Source organism: Peromyscus californicus, unplaced genomic scaffold (genome assembly GCF_007827085.1).
Source record: "Peromyscus californicus insignis strain IS unplaced genomic scaffold, ASM782708v3 Scaffold_18__1_contigs__length_77618521, whole genome shotgun sequence".
In the NCBI taxonomy this organism is placed as follows: domain Eukaryota; kingdom Metazoa; phylum Chordata; class Mammalia; order Rodentia; family Cricetidae; genus Peromyscus; species Peromyscus californicus.
This window is the reverse complement of record NW_026294480.1, coordinates 32,462,099-32,489,782: the sequence shown is the minus strand read 5'-3', so window position 1 is coordinate 32,489,782 and position 27,684 is coordinate 32,462,099. Positions and strand designations below refer to the sequence as shown.

Here is a 27,684-nt window from a genome sequence, read left to right as displayed (position 1 = left end):
AGGCATATGCCATTATGCCTGATGATTGTTTTCTTTCCTTAAACTTGTGTACCTTTCTTCATTTAGTTTCTGGATGCTAACAGTTATCAAATATGTGTGTCAGTGTTGTCCTCCCCTCTGAACTCCAGCCGTTTAAGTCTCTTTGTACCTACTTGGATGTGGAAAACGTACCAAACTTCACAAAGCAGAACATCTGAGTTTTTACCTGAGCACCTGCTGCTTTCCCGTAGAGGTGAAAGGCACTGCCAATTTCCCCAGTTACTTAAGCTGTACTGGCTTACTCACCCTTTTAGAGCTGTTCTGCCCCACTTGCCTGTAAGCCACTGCTTGCCTGATAGCTCACTTGTTCCTGTAGCCATGCGTTTCTGGCTGCTACTGTAGACTAGTGAGCCCTCACTTGTAATCTTGATAGAAAGGCCATCACCCCTTGACGTGGACCAGATGAGACTGACTTGGTGAAGTTCTGGAGAGAGTGGTGGAGGTTAAGGTTTTCTGTGGCCATGGCTAAAGCCTATGGATTCTCCACCACAACTCCATTAAATCAACACTTCCAACCATAGCCTGTTAGGTTTTCTGTGGCCATGGCTAAAGCCTATGGATTCTTCATCACACCTTTATTAAATCAACACTTCCAACCATAGCCTGTTAGGTTTTCCGTGACCATGGCTAAAGCCTATGGATTCTCCATCACAACTACAATAAATCAACACTTTAACCATAGCCTGTTAGGGTTTTCTGTGATCATGGCTTGGCCTACTTCTTTAATATCACTTTCCTTCTCCTTATAATCTAACCATACTGGTTTGACTTCCTGTCTTCTGAACATGGAGTACTTAGTCCTGCCGTGGGCTCTTGCCTTTGTCTGGAATGGAGTTTCTCCAGATTTTCAGATGGTTGTCCTCTCTTGTCATTTCAGGTCTCAGCTCATATGCATTTCTAAGAAGAATCTCCTGTTCACCCATTGTCCCATTGTGAGAAGACACTTGGTTATTACCTGTCACATCCTTCTTCTTTAAATCATTTTTAAATCAAATTTACAATTAAACCTTGTCTTTCTCTCCATGTTCACTTCCCCCCATATAGTTAATACTTTAGAAAGTTCTAGAATAGTAGAGACGCTTTATATCTTGTTGAATGCAGCATTCTCAGTATCTAGAATGTTACCTTGCCCAGAGAAAATGACCTATAAATATTTATTAAATATGTCATTAACTAAATAGCTCATTAGATTTGAGCAGTTGTAAATTAGAAGTGTAATTGGGAACACAGTAACTAAGAGCTGTGACGTTTCCATCTGGTGAGTGAGCATGCTATCTAACTTATTTGGCTAGGTCACCAGCTGCTCTTCGATTCATTGTGGGGCATTATCTATCTCACCCTGCCCTGTGTAATCCCTGAGCTATTCACTTTGCTTCCTTCCTTGTGCTAGCTTAGTTCCATGCTCTTAAGGCTGCCTTTAAACTGGCTGAATCAGACTTTGGTCATTTATTAACCACAGTGACTTTAAACCGAGTTTTTATCTTTTAATGTTTCCTATCCAGCAGCTGCAGTAGGGCTGTGTCTTTTCAGTCTGTTCCAGACTGAAGTTGAATTAGGAGATAGGCTACAGGAGCTGGGAGAGACCATTGATTGACATATTAGGTGCCAAGTTTCCTATGATTCATGAACCAGAGTGGGAGAAGAGGAAGGGAGTCCAGCAGTCTGTCAGGGTGACTTGCTCTGCCTTGCTTGCTTCCCTTTAACCATGGGAGCTGGCTCATCTGCTCCTTAAATATTTGTGTACTTAGGCAAGAAAGGCCTCAGCTGGGAGCATTGATTGTATTTTCAAAATAGAAGTGCTGGGTGAGGAGAAGACATGCTTTTCTTTTCACTTTGCCTTTTGTATTCCATACCAGTCGGTGGGAGGTGTGTTTGCACGTGTGCATGTCTTTATGTGTATGCATGCATGCATATCTGCCTGATGCAAAGAGTAAGTAGAAGGAGTTGTGGTTAGTGTTCTCTTGAAGTTCTTATTATCTTGCTCTTTGTATGTGGACAGCTTGCTTGGATGGTGATAGGGTAAGCTGTCTTCTTTCTCTGCAGTAGGGTCAGTGACACTTTGGACAGGACAACCCTTTGTAGTATGGGATTGCTGTTTTCCTTACAGGCTCTTAACATCCCTGGCTCTGTGCGGCCCCTTCCACTAATTCCTTAAACTCATAGTGACAGTTGAAAATATCTCCATGAATTCCCATAAATGATATCTGCTGTGTTGTAATAACTGCCTCTAGTTTATTCAGGCAGAGAGTAGAATGTGAGGTAAAAAGGATATTTGGCTAACATGACAAACTTTCATCAGTAACCAGGCCAGGCAGAGATTGGTGAGCAAACCACTGCTTGTTTTTGAAAGGAAAATGTCTTATTCTGACAGAGCCCTGGTCATTTGCTCACATCGTGTCTGTGGCTGATTTTATGATGCAATGGTAGAAGTAAGTAGTTGTGACAGAAAGTGTACTGCTCTCACAAAGTCTAAACTGTTTGCTAGATGGGGCTATCACCATGGCATCCCTTGCTCTAGAGACTAAGACCCTCCAAGGGGCTTAAAGCTGGAAAGATGTTTAGAACCTTACACATGTGAGAACAAAGGCCTCTCTGCTGTACCCAGAATTCCCTGCCCTCCTTTCCTGTCTCTCTTTTCCTTTCTCCTCTCCTGCCCTTCCCTCTTCTTGGTTCTTTTTATGCATATTCACAACTCTCTAGTCTTAGGATTTCTTATAATTTCTGTTACTGAAATGATGAGATGGAATAAGGGAAGAATTAAAATTACTTCTTTTGTTCCAGGGAGTAACTTGTTTTTACCACCACCCCCACCCGGATATCACTTCCTGTCCTTTGTTAGCGTGTGTTCCATGCTTCTTTCTCCTTTCAAAAGTTTCATGGGGCAGGTAGGACAATTGGGGTAGATAGAAACTGTGATATTAGTGTCTTCTAAGTGCTCAGAAATTTTCTGGGGGCTTAAAAGAATTAAAAAAAAAGCGCACAATTAAGCAACAAAAACCAAAGCAAAAAAAAAGACCTATTCAGGCCAGATGTAGTGGCACAGTCAGGAGGAAGAGGCAGGCAGACTTTGAGTTCAAGTCCAGCTTCATGTACAAAAGCAAGTTCCAAGTCAGCCAGGGTTACACAGTGACATTCTGACTCAAAACACTACCACCCCTAAAAAAACAAACAAACAAAACAAAGAAAACAAACCTACTCTGATTTCCAAGTTAATAAAAAAAAGTATAAAGAAGGACTAGAGAAAAAGTAAGTGAGAGACATTGTTGAAGGAGTTGTGGAGGGCACTATGGGCTTGTAAGAGCTACCTTACATACTAGCCTTGCACAGAACTTTTAACAGACACACAAACAGTTCAGATTTTCAAATTATTCTATAAAGGGAAATTAACATAGTGCTATGACCAATATTCACCAAAATATTTTTGAAAAGCATTCAGTTTTATTTATTTATTGTACATGTGCATTGTGGGCACATTCCATTGTTCACATGTGGAGGTCAGAGGGGGAACTTGTGGGACTTGGTTCTTTCTTTTCCCCAGGTAGGTTTTGGAGATTGAACTCCACTCATGAGGTTTGGGGAAAGCACCTTCATAGCAGAGCCATCTTGGCGGCATGTTCCTAGAATAAATTTGACTAGGGGCTTTTCTTTCTTTCTTTTTTTTTTTTTTTAAAGGTTTTATTTATTATGTATTCAGTGTTCTGCCTGTATGTATGGTTGTGTGCCAGAAGAGGGCACCAGATCTCATTACAGATGGTTGTGAGCCACCGTGTGGTTGCCGGGAGTTACTCAGGTCCTTTAGAAGAGCAGCCAGCGCTCTTAACCTCTGAGCCATCTCTCCAGCCCAATTAGGGGTTTTTCTAAGGAAAAAGGGGTTGGCTTTATTCTGGGGAGGGAATGAACTCCATTTGTGCTTTGCCCTTTGCATACTTTGCAATTTCATCATTAAAAGAGGACAAGACAACGTGCTATGATCATGCAGTTTATCTTCCATATTTTATTTAGTCAAAATCATTCTGTGGATATTGATACTAATTTCTGACATTTATGTGTGTGAAGTAAATGAAAATGTAGATAGTGAATATATTTAATCATTTAATCATATATTTAATCATCAGAAGTCAAACTTGGAAGATTAAAACTGTGACTTCTTACGTGTTTCAGAAAATGCATTTCTAGTACTCTTACAGAGAATAATAGAACTGTATGGTTGTGGTTAGTACAGTAAAACTCAAGAAGTTTCTTGCACTGGGTAGGAGTTGTGCCATTGTTGAAATGTGTTTTGGAAAGTGACCTTCATACAGTGTTGTGTACACCTTCATGCATTGTCCACTCCTTCCTACTGTCCTCACAGTTCATCTGCTACAGATGGTTTGGTCCTGTCCATACTTAATTAGAAATGTCTGAAGGAATATTCACCCATTTGTGTAAATAAGCAGCTTAATTACTGGAGGTGGACTTATGATTTAATCCCCTCTAACTGTATAATTTCAGTAAGTGATATCCGCTGGAACTCTGAGCAGTTTCGGGTTTATTTTAAGGCATACTTATACCTTTCCTTTGCCTGGTAAGACCATCCTAGACCTCTTTTAGTCTGAGCACCATCTCTGATCCAGTTTCTGGTCTCCTATATATGACTCTCTTATCTGCGTATTAAATTTACCTACTTACTAAAATGTATTTTATTATTTTTAAACAATATTTTAAAATTTTGAAAGTTCACATATTATACAATGTATCATATCCTTCCACTACTTCCACCCTCCAACTGCCCCAAGTCATTCCACTCCCTTCCACTAAATGTATTTTAACTGCAGAGTCAGTCCTTGCTGGTGGGTGAGCACAGAGGGGCAAGACCAGTGAGTCTTCTGTTGAGTATCTTCTCGGCTGAGGTCTAACAAGGCTGTGGTCTGCTGGTGTTCCTGTTGTTATTACTGTAACTGCTGTCCTCTTTGTGGTTTAGCACCGTTGTCCATAGTCCGTGTTTTCTGTTGATTGGGTTATTTAGAGTCACCGTAGATAGTTCATGCTTTCTGTTGATTGGGTTGTTTAGAGTCACCATAGATGTAGTGCCGGAGTGCCGTATTATTTAAGAGGTTTATTGGATTATATAGAAACAAGACATTTAAGTGGAGGATCAGGGTCAGGGTTAAGAAGTGAAGAATGCTTGAGAAGGTTTACAGGAGGAAAGAGCCCCAAGGCATGAGAACAGCAGAGCCTTGCTTCAGGGCATCCGCTCAGGTCTTCATGCTGTGTGGAAGACACTTGAGCAAACAAGCTGTCTCCCAGCTCTAGAAAACACTTTGGTAATGAGGAATTATTCTGTGCTAATCTTGACTTAAAATTTAAGCGTTTGATACTTTATTTCTTACTCTGCTGAGGATTCTTAGTGGATTTAACATAAATGTCCCAATTTTATAGTATGCCTGTAAATGTTTGAAAGTATTAATACCAGTGCCAATTTAACACTAAGACTAAATATAATTTCAGTGCTGTTTTTAAATTTCATTTTTTTTCTCCTGAATAATATCAAATGTATTCACAAATAATTATGTCTGCTCTTGCATTCTCTACTTAGAATATTTTTTTCTCCAGATTTTCATATGGCAAGCTGATTTTTATCTTTCAGCAATGACCCAAATAATACCATTTCAGGCAGGCCTTTTCTAACTACTGAGACAGTGTGGGTGGATTTCCCCTGTTACTTTTAGTCTTCTTCCTCTTTTTTTGCTTTTTCGAGACAGAATTTCTCTGTATAGTTTTAGAGCTGTTCTGGATCTCCCTCTGTAGACCAGGCTGGCCTGGAACTCACAGAGATCCTCCTGGCTCTGCCTCCCTGAGTGCTGGGATTAAAGGTGTGTGCCACCACCACCCGGCTCTACTTTTAGTCTTCTGTTCTCTACCTTTTCTTTACAGCAGTCGTATTTATTCAGTTACTCATTTGATGCCTGTTTTTTTTTTTTTTATTAGAGTGTAAGCTCTATGAAAGTAGACATTTCGTCTCCTTCTTCATTGCTCTATGCCCTACCTGTAGCCCCTAGGTTGTGTTGAATATACGTTTGACTGACTGTGTGAATGTGGGACCACATCAGTCTGCTTTGATGATGTTCTTAGCAGGATGCATCGTACTTTGCTAGAAACAAAGAATTCTGCAAACTGATTTGATCAGAAGTTAGAGAAGTAATGTGTTTGGTAGAAACATGACTAAGATTTGAATGCACTGCTGAGTTTGTTGAACTGGTCAGTTAATCGTATCTAGGGTATATGGGCAAGGGCATCTTGTGATATGCTGGAATCAAAGACAGAAGTCTAGGACATTCATAGTATGGTTATTTGGGGAAAGAGAAGTCCAGGCAGAGGGAACAGCAACAAAAATGACCTGCAGCAGATGTATGCTTAATGTACCTGAGGAATAACAAAGAGTGTGACCAAAGTATGATCAAAGTATATCATGGAAAGGGGCCAGCCAGGTCAGAGGGAAGGTTAGAGACAGAAAAGCTAGCCAGGCTTTGTAAGCCCCTGTAGATCCTGTTAAGGACTTGGACATTGCCTTAGTCACTGTTCTATTGCTGTGAAGAGACACCATGACCAACACAACTGGGGGCTTGCTTACAATATCAGAGGTTTAATTCATTATCATCATGTCAGGGAGTGTGGTGACGTGCAGGCAGGTGCTGGAGCAGTAGCTGAGAGCTACATATATATATATATATATATATATATATATATATATATATATATATATATATATATAGAGAGAGAGAGAGAGAGAGAGAGAGAGAGAGAGAGAGAGAGAGAGCGCACAAGCCTTCCTAATCTTTCTAATCTTTTCACATAGTGACCTCTCTGCTGACTAAGCATCCAAATATATGAGCCTTTGGGGGCCACTTTTATCCAGAGCACCACAGGCATTTATTCTCAGTAAGGCTGAGAATGATCAGTTTACTGCTGAGTTTCTCTGCTGTGCCCTACTGCTGCTTAATTTCCATATTTTTTCACTTTGCTCCTACACAGAATTTCCACTCTCCAGTTTCCTATTTTCAGATTCCATAAAGAATCTAATAGGCTTATGCCAGTTGGACCAGGCTGTAGAAATTATACATTGTTAACTAGGATTGGCTTATTTGGGTTGCATATTTTTTTTTTTTTTTGTTCCAGTTAGCTATGGCTTGAATAGGAAAACTTGTGGTCACCTTGCCTTGAAAAAAGGAGTGGTTAAAACCCAGGTTTTGATATCTACCAATAAAAGTACTCTAGAGTAGCTATATATATATATATATATATGTGTGTGTGTGTGTGTGTGTGTGTGTGTGTGTATAGGTGTAACTGTATAATATTCTAGAATGCTATAGAGAGAATCATTTGTGGTCTAAAGGCATGCAGAAATGTTTCATATGCATATGAGAAGTACAATACATTAAAAAACCCAGTATGTGATTTATTGCTGATAAAGGCAGAGCTAGGGAAAATACCCAGAATTGTGATGGCACATCATAAAGCTGGGTAGAACCGGTAGGTTGCCCCTCCTTCTGTACAGCCCCACAGCCATGCTCATGTGGGCAACACTGATGGGACTGAATGGGTTATGAAGAAGAGGAAGAGGAAAAGTTGGGAGGGGGCATGTTAGGGGGTGAGGAGGTGCTGGAAGAGGGCAAAGGGGGCAGATATGATCATATTTCATTGTATACATGGAAGAAATTCTCAGTTAAAAAAGAAAACATAGTAAATATGATATTTACAAAAGATAAAACTGAGGTGAATAATGAAATAGTTTGAGTAATGAGTAAGAATAACTATATTGTTTTCATATTATTAAGAAGTAATTCCTAAAGTTTGAGTAGCCTTTCATCTAGAATTAAACATAGTGTTCAGGTAGATGTGTTTTCATCAGGGAATTCTGTGAGGTAAAAGCTATGAAGGAGCTGGGCTTGGTGGTACACACCTTTAATTCTAGTATTCAGGAGGCAGAGGCAGATGAGTCTCTTTGAGTTGGAGTCCAGTTTGGTCTATGTAGTAAGTTCCAAGCCAGCCAGGGCTACATAGAACCTGTCTTAAAAGCCCCTCAACGCTAAAAAAAAAAAAAAAAAAAAAAAAAAAAAAAAAAGGCTCTAACAGTGTTCAGGCTTACATATTTAGGTGTGATTTGGCTGGAAGTTGCCACCTGCTATGAGTTGAACATTTAACACTTAGTTAAGTTTCAAGCACCACAACTAAGTTGTCCATTATAACTGTGAGTTGACTGCCACACCTTTTGTTGGGAGGCTCCACTGGTCAGAGGTTGCAGTCTACCATAGCTTAGCAGCTCTCCCTGGGCTCAGCTCAATATGGAGGACTCTCTTGGGTACGGGTACCCAAGCAGGGGCCTCTTGCTCTCTACCTAGCCCTATCTGGAGGATGTCTCTAGGCCTGGATGCCTGACTTATCTCAAGGATGACTCTTGACACAGTTTCCTGCAAATACTCTTCCCCTGCTGCCCACATGGTAATTAAGTAACACATTCTAGCTGTTTTCACAGGGACGTGCTGCCACTAATCCAGCTATATGACAGGAGCATGCCACCTAATGCAAATTAGGGTTGCCCCAGCTACCAGTCCTATATATCTCCTATACTCAGGAATAAAGTTGAGCTGATTCACTGAAGCTGTCTCCCAGAGAGCTATCTCAGCTGTGTTCATAGGCTGCATCCGAAGCTTTCTGTCAAAGCTTCTGCCCCTTTGTCCTTGTGGACTGGTGGCCAACGGACCCCAAGGAAAAAGGAGATCCTACAGCCTTTAATGACTATAAAGGCAAACTTTGTAAAGCCACCCCTCTGTGTACTCTGTGCTTTGTCAGGTTGGTGTGAGTCTTTATTTTAATTTTTTTGGTTTTTCCAGACAGGATTTCTCTGTGAGGCTTTGAGCCTTTCCTGGAACTCACTCTAGCCCAGGCTGGCCTCGAACTCATAGAGATCCACCTGCTTCTGCCTCTTGAGTTCTGGGATTAAAGGCGTGCACCACCACTGCCTGGCATTTGGTGTGAGTCTTAACCTGGAGCTTGCCAGTTGCCTAGACTGGCCACTAAGTCCAAGGGCTCCTCCTGGCTTTTTGTGTGGACCTGAGCTCTGGTCCTCATTCTTTTGCAGCACACACTTTACTGATAGGGCCGTATCCCCAGCCTCTGGTTTGGATCTTTACATACAGTATACTTTGCTTAATATAGTGGACGTGTTCCGAGAGAGGTATTATTATGCAGCTTCCTTGTGTGAACACTATGGAGTTTACTTACAAAAACTTGAAGGCCACTCAAAAGGATGCCTAGTGATGAAGTTGTGATGCCTAGGATCCAGTTGTGGCTTAGCATTAGGCTCTGCTGTTACAGTAGGCCTTCAAATCCTATTTCACGCTTGTAGCTGCAGCATTGTCTATCTTTGGCAAGTTAGCTTCCCTTTTAATCTTCAGCACCCTCATTTATAAAAGGGAGATAATAGTTAATGCCACCTGGGGTTCTGGTGAGGGTAAAGTAAAATAATGAATGTAAGGTAACTGGCATCATAGTCAGTGCTCAGTGACTGTTAGCCTTTGGTAATGCACAATTAACAAATCACTTGCCCTTTCCAAGCAGTATAATGTGCAATAATAAGGTGTAATTATGCCTGTGGTATAAATACAAATAATTAGACTAAAAAAGTGAAAAACCTGGCTGGTGTAGGTCAGTCTTTTGCTGTGGCTTTTGATGCAGTCGAGAGACTCAGTGAGAATGAAGGGTATGCAGTTTTGCTTTTGGTGTAATGTACAATGATCCTGTACAGTAATCTTGTTCTCCTAAGCTCTCTAAGTAAAAAGTATGTGAGGTAGGTGGGAGATGATCAGTTCGGAAGAATGCCTACTGAATAGGCATAGGGACCTTAGTCCAGATCTCCAGCACTCACGTAAAGACTGGACATGGCAATGTGTACCTGTAACCCCAGCATTGCTGGGTGGGAGATAGAGGATCCCCGGAGCTCACTGGCCAGCTAACCTGACAGAAGCTGGCCGTTTCAGTCCCGGAAAGGACCTGTCTCAAGTGAAGAAGGCAGAGAGCAGTAAAGGAGGGCACCTTCCTATGGCCTCCACACATCCGTCAACATGTGCATACACCTCCCCATCGCTATAATATATATTATATATCAGTATATAATATATATCACATATATAACTAACAGCTATTACCATCAAGTGTTATGTCTTATACATACAGAACACATACTGGGGAAATGAAGGGTCTGGAAAACAAGAAACAAAAAGAGAAGATAGTACATGCTAATACTGACTGTGACATAGATTGTCAGTGATCACAGCCCCAGGACTGCAGACATGTTCAGGTACTTGGAAATAGAAACAGTGCTCATTAGCATTGCCTAGGGAACAGGAAGGTAGCGCCACATTGGCAGGAGTGTGCAGGGACTCCTCTTGTTTCACATCTTAGTAGGAAAGGACAAAGGCAGAAAGACAGGAAGTATGGCTGTCTACTTTGTTTTAGGTCAGCCCCTAGAGATCTATTTCCCACTGAGGCTCTACCTCTTAAAGGTTCCACAACTTTTTCAAACAGTGCCACTATCTGGACCAAGTGTTCATGCATACACCTTTAAGGGACATGACACATTCAAACCACAACATAATAGAAGTTGTCTGCATATTATTTTGGGTGCATTTCACCTATCTCTTAAGTTTGCCATGTATTTATAGTTATGAACAAAAATAGATAATTGTTCTTTCCATGACCAAAAGCAATTTGGGGAGGAAAAGGTTTATTTTGCTTATATTTCCACATCATTGTTCATCATTGAAGGAAGTCAGGGCAGGAACTCAAACAGGACAGGAACGTGGAGGCAGGAGCTGTACAGAGGCGATGGAGGAGTGCTGCTTACTGGCTTGCCCCCCATGGCTTGTTCAGCTTGTTTTCTTACAGAACCCAGGACCACTGGCTCAGAAGTGGCTGCACACACAATGGGCTGGGCCCTCCCCCAACAACCACTAACTAAGAAAATGCCTACAGGTTTACCTACCTACAATCGGATCTTATGGAAGTGTTTTCTCAATTGAGGGTTCCTCCTCTCAGATGACTTTAGATGTGCCAAATTGTCATAGAAGTAGCCAGGATAGATTGTCATCTCTACCAGGTAGATTTCTATAGGAGAACCTAGGCATGAAACTGGATTGCAAACATTTAAGACAAATCCTTTGGAGTACATATCCCGTCAGTGAAGTTAAATACAAAAGAAAGACATTTTGGTAGTGATTTCTCAGTCCACAAGTCTCTTTTAAAATATATTTTCTTATTACTATTATTACTATTAATTATGTGTTTATACATGCTATGGTGTGTGTGTAGGTCAGAGGAAAAGTTTGTGGAGTTAGTTTTCTTCTTTTACCTTTATGTGGGATACAGGGATTAAATTCGGGGCTAGCCCGGGCTCCAAAATCTTAGAGATTTGTCAGATCTCTTATTTATATATTGTCCTTTTCTCTTTTGTTGTTTTATCCTTTTATTTCTTTAATTTACCTAAGCTTTTATAACATTATTATCAATTTCTAAATAGAAAAATGTCTTAGTAATTATTTTCAGGTTCCCAATTTTCACATTTAACATGTACTCTCAAAGATTTAGCTAAGATATGGTTAACATGTTAATGTCACTTTAATAATTACAGATACCAGGAAGCAATTCAGAAGTGGGATGAAGCACTACAGCTGACCCCAGATGATGCCACCCTCTATGAGATGAAGTCACAGGTAACAATTAGAAGGAATTTGATGTTTACTATGCAATTATGCTGTGCTTGTTCAGTGAGCAGTGATGAACAAATACGTCTGCTCTCATTTCTCTTTCCCAATACAATTTATTTTTAAAAATTTAGCATACTATTTAAAATGTTGTTTTGTATATAAAGTTAGAAATGCATGGGGATTTAGCTCAGTGGTAGAGCGCTTGGGAGCAAGGCCCTGGGTTCAGTCCTCAGCTCTGAAAAAAAAAAAAGACAAAATAACAAGAAATGCATTTGCTTTTACAATGAGGTCAACTGTTATTTCAGCCTAGCTCTGAAAAGATATAACATATGGATAAAATTACTAGCACATTTTTTTAAATAGGTGAAAAGTTTCTACTTTGACTATAAATTGTCTACCAATAGCTAATTTTTCTTCAAAATGAGGATGCATTGTATTTTGGAATACACACACACACACACACACACACACACACACACACACACACACACACACATTTAAATGGTATGGGTCCATTGCTCCAGCATCCCAGAGCTGCTACTAGTGTAGCATGTGCTAGTTACTCAATGAAGATGCTTGAGGAAACCCAGACCTAAGCCTGACCAATGAGGAGGAAGAGGTTGAAACTGCCTTTTGTGTACAAATTGCCCAGTTAATGTCACTTGATTATCAATAATTTCTACTCAAAGAGATCTTTCTTGGGGTGTTCATTTTAAATTTATCAGATGCTTTGGATAAATCAGATGTGAGAGTGTAAACAAGACTGTGGGAAGAAGTTCCTTATCAATTCTTATTCCTAGCAAACAGGATCAAACTCTCATTATTTCAGATACTAGAAGTAGAATGACCAGTGTTGACTTGATCAACAGCTTTGGTACTGTTGCCAAAAGTACCTTTGTGGGACGGCGGTGGCGCACACCTTTAATCCCAGCACTCGGGAGGCAGAGCCAGGCGGATCTCTGTGAGTTCGAGGCCAGCTTGGTCTACAGAGTGAGATCCAGGACAGGCACCAAAACTACATGGAGAAACCCTGTCTCAAAAAACCAAAAACAAACAAACAAACAAACAAATTAAAAAAACCAAACAACAACAAAAAAACTATAAGTACCTTTGTGAAAGCCTTCATGGGGGCTTTGCAGATGCTTTTGTGATTAGCTAGTTTGGTGTTGTTTTTTTTTACTGTATATTTCATTGCTGAGAAAGTGACTGTGACCATGAAACATAATAATGGTGAGCAGCATGCTTGGGAATCTTTAGCAGAGTGATCATTCACAGTGAAGACTGCCACAGGGGACCTATGAGCCGTGGAACAAAGACTAGCCTATGTCTGAAAGAAGACCAAGCTGACTACTCAGAGGAAAGAATAATAAAAGAGATTATGAAGATGCATTCTCAGTTTATTGGGTAACCCATTGCTCTCTTCGCAAGAGTGTGATAAAGAAGTGTCAGTGATCATGAGGCTGAAGACAAGGAAGAAGAGTCTGGTGGCAAGCCTTAAATAGAAGTTCATTCAGAAGAAAGAGGAGGAGGAAGTGGGAGTGAGGGAGAGGGAGGGAGTGGAGAGGGAGTGAGGAGGAGGGAAGGGGTAAAGAGGGAGTGGGAGTGAGGAGGAGGGAGGGGGGGGAGAATGGTAATAAGAAAAAGAAGATTAAGAAAAGGTACATCCCTCAAGAAGCACTCACCCAAGCAAATCCTATTTGGACCAGAAACCCTGATGACATTATCAATGAAGAAAGTGGGAAGGTCTGTAAGAGCTTGACCAATGATTGGGAAGCACACTTGGCAGCGAATCATTTTTCTGTTGAAGGACATTTGGAATTCTAAGTGCTTATTTTTGTCCTAAGACATGTTCCTTTTGATCTATTTGAAAACAGGAAAAAAAAAAAGAAAAGAATAACATTAAATTAATTGTATGTATGCTGTTTCCATCCTGTCTACCTATAAGGAGTTAATAATCCCAGAGTATCTGATTGTGAGTACAGGGCTGGCAGACTCTAAATAAGGAGATATTACAACTGTGGTAAGTTGTAACAAAGCAAAACTTGAATGTTATCAAAAAGAATTTGGTCAAAAATTGCTTAGAAAAGTATTATGAACAATGCTTGAAAAATAGAACTTAGAAATCATTGAAGACTCAAAATTGCAAGAACCTTTCAGAGCTGTACAGTACTCCACATCAGCTCTGGGGATGAGACCATCTTTTAGGACTGCTTGCCAGAATAAAGGAAAACCAGAAACACATCTATTTTGTCACAGGTGAGACCAAGTACTTTGTTCCTAATGTGGCCTTTGTGAAACATCTCAAAGCATGGTTTCGAAATGGTGCAAATGGCAGAGCGGTGGTGGCGCATGCCTTTAATCCCAGCACTCGGGAGGCAGAGCCAGGTGGATCTCTGTGAGTTCGAGGCCAGCCTGGGCTACAGAGTGAGATCAGGACAGGCACCAAAACTACACAGGGTTTTTCTCGAAAACAACAACAACAACAAAAGAAATGGTGCAAATGATAAAGCCCATTGGTAAGTACTGTGTCCAGCAGCTGGAGGAGTTTAAGCAGAGGGTTTTAGTGTCAGTCACCAAAGAGGGTGGGAGTGGAACTTCCAGAAGATGAAGAAGAGAGAAAGAAAAAAAGAGGAGGAAAAGAAAAAAAGAGGAGAAAAAGATAAAATTTCTGCAAAATTATGGAAAGACATTTTGGAACTAAAGGTGGAAAAGATAGTCATATCAAACTTATTGGTAACTTCCCCAGGCTGTATGTCCCAGGCACATATGCATGGACAGCAAGCACGGGAAGAGTCAAGTCTCAAGAGACCAATCAGCAGTGACTCACATGGCGGCAAAGAGACACCTGTGGGTACACCCCGACCACTCCATTTCTGAGGCCTTGCAGCAGAAGGTGGAGGCTGACAAGAATGGCACCTCTGCGAAGGGTCTGCTCATCTTGCTGTGTGAGCCTGCAGTTGTGGCTTCTGCTTTCAGTCTGGAAGATCTCTAGACATGCTAACAGCATTCAGAGGATGATCAACCTTGGTCTAAGATGATCCCTGCTGCTGTAACTGAAGAGATGCTGCTCCCGGAAGGACATGAAAGAGAACAGCTTCATCAGAAGAACCGTGTAGCTACATCTTCAATACTTACCTTCTTTTCTTCTATTTTATAGGATTTTTTGGTTTATTTTTGTTAACATTTTAAAAAGTTTGTGACATGATAACTAGGGAAGAAAAGGGTTTTTTTCTCCTTAGGTATTAAAGAAAAACTAGGAATGCCTTTTCTCGTTTTGCCTCAGCTTTTTTGAACAGGTTAGTAGAACATTTGGTGTAGGAATATAACCTATTGTTGACTTTGTGGTTGATAGCAAGCTGGATTCCTCAGTAGACTGAATCTTGCCACTGAAGTGTTCTGAGATATATCTTGATGTTTAAAAGAAAAAAAATGTTAAAATGCCCTGAGTTCATCTTCCAGGATCCCCCTTTCAAAGTTTCCATCTTCTCTAGTTATTTCTAAATGCACTAATCTTAGAAATAAGTGTGTAAGCTGAATCAGCTTGATAGAAGGCAATCCTCACAGGGCTTGTTGCCCCAAAGAAGCACTGAGGAACAAAGCCTTAATCCTCCCTAGGTCTTGGAAAGGCAACCCAGCAGTAGCTAGCTAAGACTCATGGATGGAAATGCAGTTCCCAGGTCACATCTGCCTAAAAGGTAAACACAGACAGGATGAAAAGAAAAGAAACAGCATATGGCTGAGCAAAAGGCTAGAATAGATGTGATTTATTACCAGCTAAGAAGCTAACATCTGTATTAGATATGTATTTCTAATACTTAGTGGAGACACTGTGCAGGAAGCCTCTGAGCACCTGATCTAGTTATCTAAGGACTACTACACATCTCAGACAGCCCGGTGTGGTGGTGCATGCTGTAATTCCAGAGTTTAGAGAGACTAAGGCAAGGAGAGTCAGGAGTTCCAGGACAGCTTGAGCTTCATAGGGAAACTCTCAAAATTAAAATAACAAAACAGCCTCTAAAAAACGTTCAGTACAATTTTTGACAAATAATTAATCATTGCAGTTCAGCCTTGATCTATATTAACAAGTATTTTTCACGTAATACTCTGAAATGAAAGGTGCATGCTTTAACAGCTTTGATTTATTTTATAGAGGAAGAACCCAAATAAATTAGGTCCACTGAAGCAGAATCTGTAAAGCCCTTCCTTGGAATGCTTTCACATTTAGGGTTAAAGTATGTGTAGATTAAGGGAAGATTCGTGGGGAACTATATGAAGAGTTTAATTTAGAACCTAAGAATGGTGTTTGTGTCAAGAATGTGCCAAATGTTCATGGAATCAAAGATTACAAAGGAAGTACAACTGTTTCCCATGGGCATTCAGTTCTCTAGTTCTGTGAATTTTCTGGTTTGTGTGGCTTAAAAAGCCCAGGTGTTAGGCCTACAAGGTGTTTAATTTTCACAACAGGTAAACGTGCACTTGGGACTGGATGGCTGGTTGAACAAATGTATTTATCTAGTTTTAACAACAAGATTTGAGTGTTTCCTAAAAAATGCATTGTAAATAAATAGAGTAATTGTAAGTGAAACTTGGACTTCAGATAGCTTTGAGCTACTGTGGCTAGAATACATCCTCTTGGTTTTGATCAGATGAACATAGAGATACTTTATATTTTTATTTATTTGTGGAGGGAAAAAAAGGTCTAGAATTTCTGATACTGAATGTGAAGTAGGGGATAAAATCTTGGGAGTGCTGTGTGCCAGGTTAAAATATATTTTGTAAAGAAAAAGCACTGTTCGTGTGTGATGTGTACCAGTAGTTTGCTAGTTTATATTACATATGCTCATGACGGGGTTTGTTTCTTCTTCTTTGTGGCACATAGGTCCTGATGTCTCTTCATGAAATGTTTCCAGCGGTACATGCAGCAGAAATGGCCGTCAAGCGTAACCCACACTCCTGGGAGTCTTGGCAAACTTTAGGTCGTGCTCAGCTTGGATTAGGAGAGATAGTGCTGGTAAAGAAATGTGATTGTTATAATGCTCAGATTTAATTATATTTTGATTTTTAAACAACGTTACTTCCAGGCGCATGTTGTGTGTTGAGCACACCCCTTCCTGCCTCTTCTTGTTTTCCTGTATTCTCTCCACCCGACTTTTTCTCGGTTACCCCACCCTGTTAGTCTCTGTTGTTTCCCTACAAATTTACTTTTATTTTCATTACTGTCTACATAGATGACTTTATGTGACTCTATAAAATCTAGGAACAGTAGGGGAGAGAAAATGTGTGATGTTTGTCTTTCTGAGGCTGGCTTAATGCCCTTAATATGATTGTTTCCAGTCACATTCACTTTCCTAAGAAGAATATAACTTCACTCTTTATAGCTTAAAAAATGCAGTGTACACACACACACACACACACACACACACACACACACACACACACACAGAGTTTCCTTGTACTGTTGTTGGACACCTGGGTTGTTTCCTGCTTAGCTGTTGTGAATAGTGTTGCATGGATATCTATGTGTATCTCTGTGATGTGTCTGCTTGGTGTCCTTGAGTACCCAGGAGTGCTGTAGCTGGATCAGAGCGAGGTCAAATGATAGATCAATTTCTAGTTTGTTTGTTTTTCCCCTAAAAAAACCTCCATGCTTTTCATGAAAGAATCTCACTGAGTTTTGATTTGTGTTCTCTGATTCCTAATGAGGCCGAACATTCTTTCATGCTTATTGGACATTTGTGTTTTATCTTTTTCTAATTTGACATTTTAAAAGTTAAAATGTGATTACATCATTTTCTTCTTTTCTTTCTTTCCTCCAACCCCTCCTATATTCCTCCACTTGCTCCTTCTCAAATTCATGGCCTCTTCTTCTTTGTTATTATATCTGTGTGTGTTATATGTAAATTCACAAGTATATCAATATAACCCGCTCAGTCCGCTTAGTGTTAATGTGATTTCAGGGCTGACCATTGGTATCAGATAGCCAGTTAGAGTGCTCCTCCCTGGAGATGACTATTTCTCCCACTTTCAGGATTCTTTCTTTTTCTGTAGTTCTCTTTCTGGGAGGGGGGGGGGCGGGGCGGGGGCTGTGAGCTTGACCCCTTCCTTCCAGTTACCATGTCTGTTGGTGTTGTACTTGGTCTTGGGTAGGCATCCATATTGTTGAGGTATAATGGGTGAAGCTCTTCTGTCCTTTCTGGGAAATACAGTCTCACAGCAGATTTCCTAGTCCTATGGCCCTTAGTCTCTTGTCCCCCTCTTCCTTGATGGCCTCTGGGTCTTAGTGTCAGAAGTTGTGTTGTGGCTATATATTGGGTCTGGGAACCTCATGATCAGTGCTTCCATGCATTTTGACCAGTTGTGGTTTTCTGTAATGGTTTCCATCTGTTGCAGGAAGTTTTTTTTTGATGAATGGTGAGATTTAACTTACTGTGGGCATAAGAATAAGTACTTAAACTGCAGTTATAAATTGTGTTGATTTACTAAAGTAGTAGTAGTAGTAGTAATAGTAGTAGTAGTAGGAGTAGTAGTAGTAGTGTCGCCTCTAAGATCTATGACCTCATTAGCCCTAGGAGTTGGCTAGGTTTCCAGTACCAGGCATCATTTCCTTCCCATTGAGCTGGCCTTAAACCCTATTAGATAGCCATTGGTTACCACCAAGATATGAGTACCACTATTGCACACTTAAGGATAGTATGCCATGCTGGTCCTTGTTGTGGTTCCGAGTCATCACAGCTAGATAGGACTTTCAGTTACTTCCCCTCCTTGGCAAGTTATTTGGTACCTTCCGGTGCTAGGAAAGCTTACCCTTGGGAGAAGACTTTTGAGTCAGATCTAGCTCAGACCTTCTGAGTCCTATATCTGAAGTGCATGATTTTTTTTAGCAATAGGGACTTAACATTCCACCTCTGAGAGGCAGCCAAAGGAATCATCAATCGCCTATAATGTTTTGGGAGTTTCTTGGACTACCTTGACCAACATCTTGAAAGGGTGTTTCTCTGCCTGGTACTGAAGTTTTTCTTACAGTCTATGGCTCTTGCGGGGAGCATTATTAGCCTGACTGGCATAACACTCTTTAAACCATATATGTACATGTATACAAATACACTAACATGCCTTATCTATAATTTTAGGTACATAAAAGTAATTCCTCAAGGACATTCCTTCAAATATCCTTAGTGCTACTGTCCCTTCTTCCCGCTCCTCTCCCCCATTTCCGTTTCATATCCGTTTATCCTGCTGTTCCTCTCTCTGGGAAATACTTAAGGAAATACAGATACCTAGTGGAATGGGAGAGTGAGAAAGCAGGAGGTCAAGAGCGAAGCAGAGAGGGCAAGGCTTGTCAGGAGAATGCTAGTTTAGGGGACAGGATAAAAGAGTGAGAACATGGAAGACAATGGCCCAGTAAAGGAAAAAAAAGCTATGAAAGAATGGGATTACTGAGATATTTAAGATTTATTGGAGAAGTTGGAAAGGAAAGAAGAGTAGGAAAATGTGTAGGTAGTTCATTCATGTGGCCCTTAACCGCTAGTGCTAAAATTAGCTTGGGCTTGCCTTTTCAGGTGTGGCATATGGCATTATCATCTTTTGAACTTTTGTGTCAGTATGTGATACATACTGCCTACCTAAAAGTCTTAATTCCCTGATGTTTTCCCAGTCCCATTTGAGTTAGTGGTTTTAATACTGTGATAATTGTTGCACTAGACATTGCATTTGCACAGCTTGGCATTTCTTTGCATCTGTGTACTACTGTTTTGTGTACAATAACTTTGTAACATACTGGAAATCAGGAAGTGTGATGCTTCTGGCTTTGTCCTTTCTCAAAATTGATTTGGTGAGGTGTTTTGTAGTCCTGTGTTAATTCCAGAATTTTATTTTCTGTCTCTATTAAAATGCTATTGTATGTATTGTAGTTTCGCGGTGGGTAGTAGAAGCGTGTTATTGGCATTAAGTTTTCCAACCCCGAGCAGGAGATACCGAACTATTTGTTTGCGTCTCTAACTTCCTTTAGATACTTCTGTGGCCTCAGGTTGGAAGTCTTCGTCCTCTAGCTGCTACTGTTCTGTGAGTGCCTCCTCCCATCTTCCATCACCTGGTTCTCAGTGTGGAGAGGCATAATCCAGCTTTGATGTTGATTTCATATACTGCAGCTTTTTGGAGGTTTTTATTACTCTTCGTAGATTTTTTTGTTCTTTGTTATTGTTCTTTTTTCTTCTTCTTTTTTTGTGACTGAAAGTCACTATTTTGTCCAGGCTAGCCTTGACTTCCTTGGTACAAGTCATCCTCCTGCTTCAGTTTCTTGAGTAAGCTAGGACTCAGGCACTTGCTCCTGTGACTGGCAGTTCTGACAGTCATCTTGTGCAGTTTTTAGAGTCTTCTCTAAGTAAGACTATGTCATCTGCAAATGGGGTAATTTTACTTCTTCCTCCCCATTTGGATGATTTATATTCTTTCCTAATTCTCTGGCTAGAACTTACTGTTCAGTTGTGAATATAAATGGAAAGAGCATACCAATTGTCTAATACTAAATGATCAGCCCTGAAAACACACACAAGTAACATTCTACAGACTGAGCAGGTTATATTTAGGAATATATGCATACATATGTGCATGTAATAACAATTAATGAAAAAAGAGGCCTTGGATTTGAAAGAGAGCAAGAAGGAGCATATGAGAACATTTAGAGGGAGGGCATGGAAGGGAGAAGTGATGTAATTATATTATAATCTCTAAAATAAAATTAAAAAAAAGAAATGGGAAGATCTGGCCTCGTTCTGATCTTGCAGGAAATCGCCCAGTTTTTCACTGTGGAGTGTGTGATGTTGGTCTTGAGTGTTGTATTGCATGGCTTTTATTTCCATGTGTTCCTAGATTGTTGACTTTTTAATCACAAAAAGATACTGAGTTTTGTCAAATATTTTTCTTTACCTATTGGGACAAATACTATGATTTTGGTGTTTTATTATGTGGTTTATGACTTCAATTGCCCATGTTGAACTGTGTGACTAGCATCTGAGGGATAAATCTTTTTTTTTTTTTTTTTGGGGGGGGGGTGGTTTTCGAGATGTGGTTTCTCTGTGTAGTTTTGGTGCCTGTCTTGGAACTTGCTCTGTAGACCAGGTTGGCCTCGAACTCACAGAGATCTGCCTGGCTCTACCTCCCAAGTGCTGGGATTAAAGGCGTGTACCACCACCACCACCACCACCACCACCACCACCACCACCACCACCCGGCCTGAGGGATAAATCTTATGTGGACATAATGTTTGACTCTTTTAAGATGCTCATACCCTAAGTACCAGTGCCCTACTTGAATAGTCCATCAGCATGTTCTTAGTCTTTCCCCCTCACACCTGTATGTTTTTCTCTACCATAATCATCTAGACAGATGGCCTGTCTTTTGTGTTAAAATTAATTAGCCGGGCGGTGGTGGCACATGCCTTTAATCCCAGCACTCGGGAGGCAGAGCCAGGCGGATCTCTGTGAGTTCGAGGCCAGCCTGGGCTACCAAGTGAGTTCCAGGAAAGGCGCATAGCTACACAGAGAAACCCTGTCTCGAAAAACCAAAAAAAAAAAAAAAATTAATTATAGTAGTATGCTAGAATAGACATGTATGGATGCATAGATACCCACACCTACTTGTATGTATGTAATTGTAGCTAACATGGTGATTTTTAGAAATAAGCAAATGAAAAAAATCTTTTTCCCCCAGGCAATTCGAAGTTTTCAAGTAGCCCTCCACATATATCCAATGAACCCTGAACTATGGAAGGAGGACCTTTCTTGGGCAAGAAAGCTCCAGGAGCAGCAGAAAGTAGCACAGAGGATTGAAAAAAAAGAAATCCCACCAGAAGGAACAGACATCTCACCAGAGTCAATCCCTGACTATGACTTTGAAAGCGATGAGATTGTTGCTGTTTGTGCAGCTGTTGCAGAAAAACAGAAGTCAGTGTCTGCAAATAAAACCATGGTTATTGTGTCAGCTTCTGGAACTGTGGAGATAGTAAATGAGAAGGAGGAGGGCTCTTCCACCCCAGATGGCTCTGTCTTTATCAAAGCTCGATGAAGCAGTACACAATGAAAAGATGTTTGAATCTAGTTTTGGTTTGGTTTGGGTGTGTTTTTTTGGTTGCTACTTAATGCTTAGATGACATAGGGATATCCACTCTGGAGGAGAAGGGGAAAACTTGTGTTTGTAAAATACAAAAATCAAGTAGTGGAATTATTCTTTAGTGATTGGACTGTGCTTCTATAAGCAATTTATACTTAAGGATAGCATCTTAAGTGAAATGTGTTTTGACTGATGGACATTTAATTTGACTGTATGGGAGAGTACATTTAAAGATACAATTTGCAAAGTGTGTTCTTGAATAGTGGTTAACTTGACAGGCAGTGTTATTACAATGTAGACTTGCAGACTTTTGTTTTATGATAAAGGAAGTATGTGATTTCTTTCCCTCCTAGAAATCTGCTGTTGTCTCTCTTCATTTTTCTTGCTTCACTAGTGTAAGCTTAGATATTTCTGACATTCATCTTGATTCAGAGTTATCATTTGAAATATTTTAAAATTTGCCTAAAAATGCATGCAAATGTGTGTATCCTGAACATTTCTTTGAAATTTTTTGTTCTAATTTGTGCTTCTGTTTTGACTTTATAAAGTTAAGAAGTGGTAACTGTCTTCTTCAGTATTTGCTAACGATGAATACTGATGTGTCAGAATGATGTTTCATTTCATTGTTAAGGTTGACTCATCTTTATCACAAGTCAGTCATTTGTAAAGGTGAACGGCATTTGCAGATTGTCAGTAAATTCTCCTCTTACATTACCCTGGTCAAAACAGAGTTTCTTTCCTTTTTCCCTTTTATGGGGGAGGGTGTACCTAGAGCCCCAGCGTGCTAGACTAGCACCCTGCTGCTGAGCTAAATCCTCCTGTTTCTTTTTCTTATTTTTGAAAGTATGAAGAACCCAGAAAACATTTCTTCCCTTTTTGGTTTTGGTTTTTGAGAGACAAGGTCTTACTTTTAACTCAGGCTGACCTCAAGGCTGTCTTCCTGCTTCAGCATCTGGGACTGCTGGGAATACAGGTTTGAGCTACAGCAGCTGACTAATACTTCTTGCTTGTAACTTTGCAGTGAACAACTTATAAACGTCTTTCTAAATAGCTGTTTTTGAACTATTCAGTGAAATGAAAAAATAATTACAATGTCAAATAGGTATAAAGTATCTCTCTCTTTAAAAGTAACAAGGCAGATATATTATTAGCTTGTCAATATGTGACTGACGAGCAAGGAACTGGAATGTGATTAGTAGTATAATCTCATGAGTGAGCAGATATGGTAAGGAAGCAAAATGCCTGTAATCCCAGCACTGTTGGAGGCTAAGGCAGGAGAGTTGTAAGTTCAAGGCCAGCCTGGCTACCCATAGCAAGTCCTTGCCTCAGAACAAAACAGAAACAGCAGAACAAAAGAAAAAAGTTTATTAAAAATCCTCATCACAGCTACAAACCAATACTATTATTGCCATGAATTACTGTTTTTATTGTATATATTGTAGTACAAACAAACGCAACTGTCAGGTGCTGTCCCTTCTGATACTCAGGAAGATATTATTGATGTAAATTTTTTCCATTAGAGATGAAAGTTATTTCTGTTGTGTTATGCAATCTTAGCAAAAACTGTTGAAACAGGTAAGTATGGTCAGCATTTTTGTGAGGATGATATTTTTTAGAAGTATTTTAGGGGAGTATTCTTTTTTTTCTTAGAGAGTTGGAGAAATCAGCAGTTGCCTTAAAAAGTATTATATTTTCCCCCTAAATTATATCATCAAAAATTTAGCCCCTGGGTAGAGAGGCCAGTTTTAGAATGAGTTAAAATAAATATTTTGTTAAATAGCAAGGGATATTCTCAGAGGGTTGTTAGGTGGCTAGAGAAGTGAATGTCACATTTGATATGTTACATATGGATATCTGTTTACTGTGTAATTTACGAACAAATCGATTTTCCCTGTGTTTTGGAGTTTCCCCTCTTAGATTTGGAAATTAGATTGGTAGATTTTGTTTTTTCTGTGTAAAAGTGCACAGGAAACATTTGCGTTGTTCCTCACGCATGCCCTGCTTAGTGAATGCTAGCCATTCTAGGAAGAACTTGTCTTAGTTTGGGAATACTTCCTCTCACTTCCTTCTGATTGTAGAAAAGATTTTTCCCCATAACCTTTTATCTGAATCAAGTCACTGCTTGTGATACTAAAAGGTGGTTGTCAGTTAGAGATTGCTCTTGGCCTGGGGTTTATGCTTCAGCCCGAAAAGAGGCAAGACCCCATATGGCCTGCATGCTGCTTCTAGACTGTTAAACCTGTTTCAACTGGTTTGGCATTAGTGGGTCATGCTAGTCTCTTTATTGCTCGGATATAAGATGTAAAGTAGACAAGGTGGGGAGAAAAAGGAAGATTGGTTTATGGAAAAAGACTTATTTTTCCAGACCCCAAAAGGTACTTTAGCTAATAATTCCATGCAGGAAGAGAAAAACCATTCATTATTTTGCTCGGATGTGAGTATATAAAAATTTACTAAGTTTGTCAATTAGAATAATACATTTTTATGAATCTGGAGAAAAATGACACTCATGATAATGATATAATTATGTTTAATGATCTTAAACAGTATTAGTGTTAAAATTATATTGAATATGATTTGTATTGTTCTGGTTTCAAATTTGTATGGTATAGATACTTATTAGAACATTATACATTGAGATCATACTTGAAAACTTGAGACTCATATTAATCTCTAGAATGCAGGCGCCTGGGTGATAAAGTATTGTATCTTAAATATCTAACAGAATTGAAAAGTTATCAGGGAGGCATTTCAGAACTCATATCTACTACAGCTGGGTCCTGTGGACAGAATAGGATGGTGACAGCATAAGCATGCAAGTATTTTAAATTGCTATTGCTGTTTGGCTAAAACTAATGAGGAGTTAAAAGGAGTTGTCTTAGAAAACTGGCGTTTTCATGATTGTAGCGGCACAGCCCTGTCAGTTTGCAGATTATGCTTTATGCAGGGACCCAGAGGCTGGCTCCCCTTTCCCAGCAGTCAGAGAATTATTAATCAGCTCTTTAATTTTCTTCAGTCAGAAACCCTTCAAAACCTGCTCTGTAGTAGACATTCTAGGCCGTGGTTTCACGACATAGCATGATTTAAATGAGTTAGGAGTTAACACAGAACCATCGTCGTCTTCAGTGTGTGTGTTAAAATGTGACTTTTCTGAGACACCAACAGAGGAGTTCATGACTGGTGCCGTTTTTGGATATAGAAAATCCCTTTTTAAACCGTATTAAAGCATGACAGTTGTAAATGACCTCTTTACTCATGTAAGTTAAAATTAAATGAAGGAGATTATATCTGAAGTCATGTACCTTAGCCACATGCAGTTGAATAGGGCCAGCATGAATGCAGGAGCTACAGTGGCCCTTTAGCTAGTATAGAATACCTTATTGAGTGTTGTGTGTGAACTAGCTGAATTGTACTTGGAGAGTGGTGGGAAAGCTGATAAATGTGCGCTGACTTTTTTGGGAAAGCAGGTTAGGTAGGGATGAATTCCTTTCATCTTGTTTCTTAGAACATCCATTAACCAAGGACTCCTGATCTCCCTCCCACCTTCCAAAGAGAGAAGGAGCCTAGTCAATCTCCATGCCTCCAACTTGTCTCTTAGGTAGTTAGGCCACAAAGGAGCACAGATCATTTAGGACTCTCTTCAGCTCTAATAAAGATTTGAGTTTATTTCATTACTTTTTTTTTTTGTTTTGTTTTTGTTTTTCGAGACAGGGTTTCTCTGTGTAGCTTTGCGCCCTTCCTGGGACTCACTTGGTAGCCCAGGTTGGCCTCGAACTCACAGAGATCCGCCTGGCTCTGCCTCCCGAGTGCTGGGATTAAAGGCGTGCGCCACCACCGCCCGGCTTGAGTTTATTTCAAAAGTATGAAATTTAGTAAAAACAAAATGTAAAAATCCTAATTTTTGCTTTTTTCTTAGTGGAGATTTTATTGAAAATGAATAATGTTTGTTACAAGGCAGCAGGAAATTTTGCTTATGCTATTTAAAGGTCTGCTGCCTCGGAATGGTAGTAAACCACAAAGTTGAAGGAAGGAGTGTGGACCGAGTTAGAATACCCTCTACCCGCTTCTGTCAGTTTTCTTAAGGGACTGTAATTTAGTTACAGGAAAGGCAACCACTTTAAGTTTGCAGTTTGAAAAGTTCTTGACAAATTTACCTATCCCAGCCATTGTGAGGAGTCCTATGTCCACCTAAAAAGTCTCTTAAAATTCTTAAGCACTCTAGTTCACTTCTACCCCAGCACCCTGCTCTCTTCAACAACTTATTTGCTCTCTGTGGCTATAAATTAGAGTTTTCTTTTATGGAATTATAAATAAATAGAGCATACAGTATGTACTTCATATCTGACATATTTTGCTTAGCACATTGTATTTGAAGTTCTTCCATGCACAGATTGACCCATGTTATTGCGTATGTCAGTTATATGTTCTGTTCTGTTCCTTAGTATTCTGTTGTAGGAATATACCACAGTTTAACTATTGGTAATGATGAACATTTAGGTTGTTTCAAGTTTTGCTTTATTATGAATAAAGCTGCTATGTACAAATGACACATTCTGCTTATGGACATATGCATTAATTTCTTTTGGGTAAATGCATAAGATGAAGGCTGACTCTTCATATAAGGAACTTTATGAAGCTTTTAAAGATCTCCCAAACTATTTCCCAAAATTTCCCATGTTTTGTATTTACTAGCAATTGCTGAAGAAGTGTTTGTTTTCCCACAGCTTTGTCAATCTTGGTATTGTCCATCTTTATCATTTTATCCAGGTTAGTGGATGTTTTTGTCCTGAGTATTCATTTCCCTGCTCTTCTTCCTTTTTTCTTTTTTTGGACATAATCTTCCCCGTATCCTGGCTAAGCTGGCCTTGAATTGGCTGTGTAGTTAAGGATGAACTACTGATCTCCCTTTCTCCACCTTGCAAGTGTTGGGATTGTAGGTGCTGTGGACCATCACACCTGGTTTACATGGTGCCAGGGACTGAAGCCAGGGTAGGTAAACACTTCCAGATGGCCTGCATCCCAGTCCCTGATGCTGGTTTTCATGGGCTTCCTTGACATCTTTTGGGGAGAAGGGTATGTTCAAATTTCTCCATTTTAAATTTTGGTTTCCTTACTCAGTTTTCTAACTAATACTGGCTAAAAATCTTTATGAGTTAGTATTGTGAATATTTTCTCTCCTGTACTTTTCTTTAAACACTGTTCTGAAAATCGACACTGTAAACTTGGTGAAGGCCAGTATGTAGGGTTTTTCTCAGTTCTAAGTCACAAAGAATTTCCATAGTTTCTGCTAGATATTTTGTAGTTTTAGCTTTTGTGACTAGGTTTTTTTTTTTAAGTTCATTTTATATGTAATATATGGTAGGAGCTGAGGTTCATTTTTTGATGACTTAATTGTTAACGCTGTTCAATGAAAACTGTTCTTTCCTTCCTGGCATATGCCTGTCATCTCAGCACTGGGGAGCAGGGGCAGGATTGTGATATTCAGGCGAGCTGGAGCTATATAGCAAGAGCTGCCTCAAAAAAAACAAAACAAAAGCAAAAAACCAAGTATTTATGTAAATAAATAAGTAAATAAAAGTAAATGATCTCTTTATGATTTTATGATTTATTCTATAAATGTTAAATCAATTACATTTCTTATAATTTTGGTTGTGAGCCTAGCCTTTAACAGCTGATCTCTCCAGCCCAAATTCATTATATTTCTGGGATAAACTTCTCCTAGTCATGATGGATTACCCATTTTAAGTACTGCTCAATTCAATTTGGTAATATTACATTAGGGATTTTTGTGTCTGTT

General features: G+C 39.7%; 1 protein-coding gene and 1 pseudogene across 4 annotated transcripts in view; both read left to right on the top strand.

Annotated features, from left to right (window-relative positions):
* The window catches only part of Ttc33 (tetratricopeptide repeat domain 33), a 37,086-nt gene extending 10,650 nt beyond the window's left edge, over positions 1 to 26,436 (top strand). For all 4 annotated transcript variants that reach the window (XM_052743211.1, XM_052743210.1, XM_052743209.1 and 1 more), the window contains exons 3-5: positions 11,705 to 11,786; positions 16,660 to 16,791; positions 21,489 to 26,436. In XM_052743211.1, coding sequence (XP_052599171.1) covers positions 11,705 to 11,786; positions 16,660 to 16,791; positions 21,489 to 21,842 — 568 coding nt within the window. In that variant the 3' untranslated portion in view covers positions 21,843 to 26,436. The remainder of the gene's footprint in view (positions 1 to 11,704; positions 11,787 to 16,659; positions 16,792 to 21,488) is intronic.
* On the top strand, positions 13,434 to 16,647 carry LOC128113467 (heat shock protein HSP 90-alpha-like; annotated as a pseudogene).
* Positions 26,437 to 27,684: the final 1,248 nt, after the last annotated feature.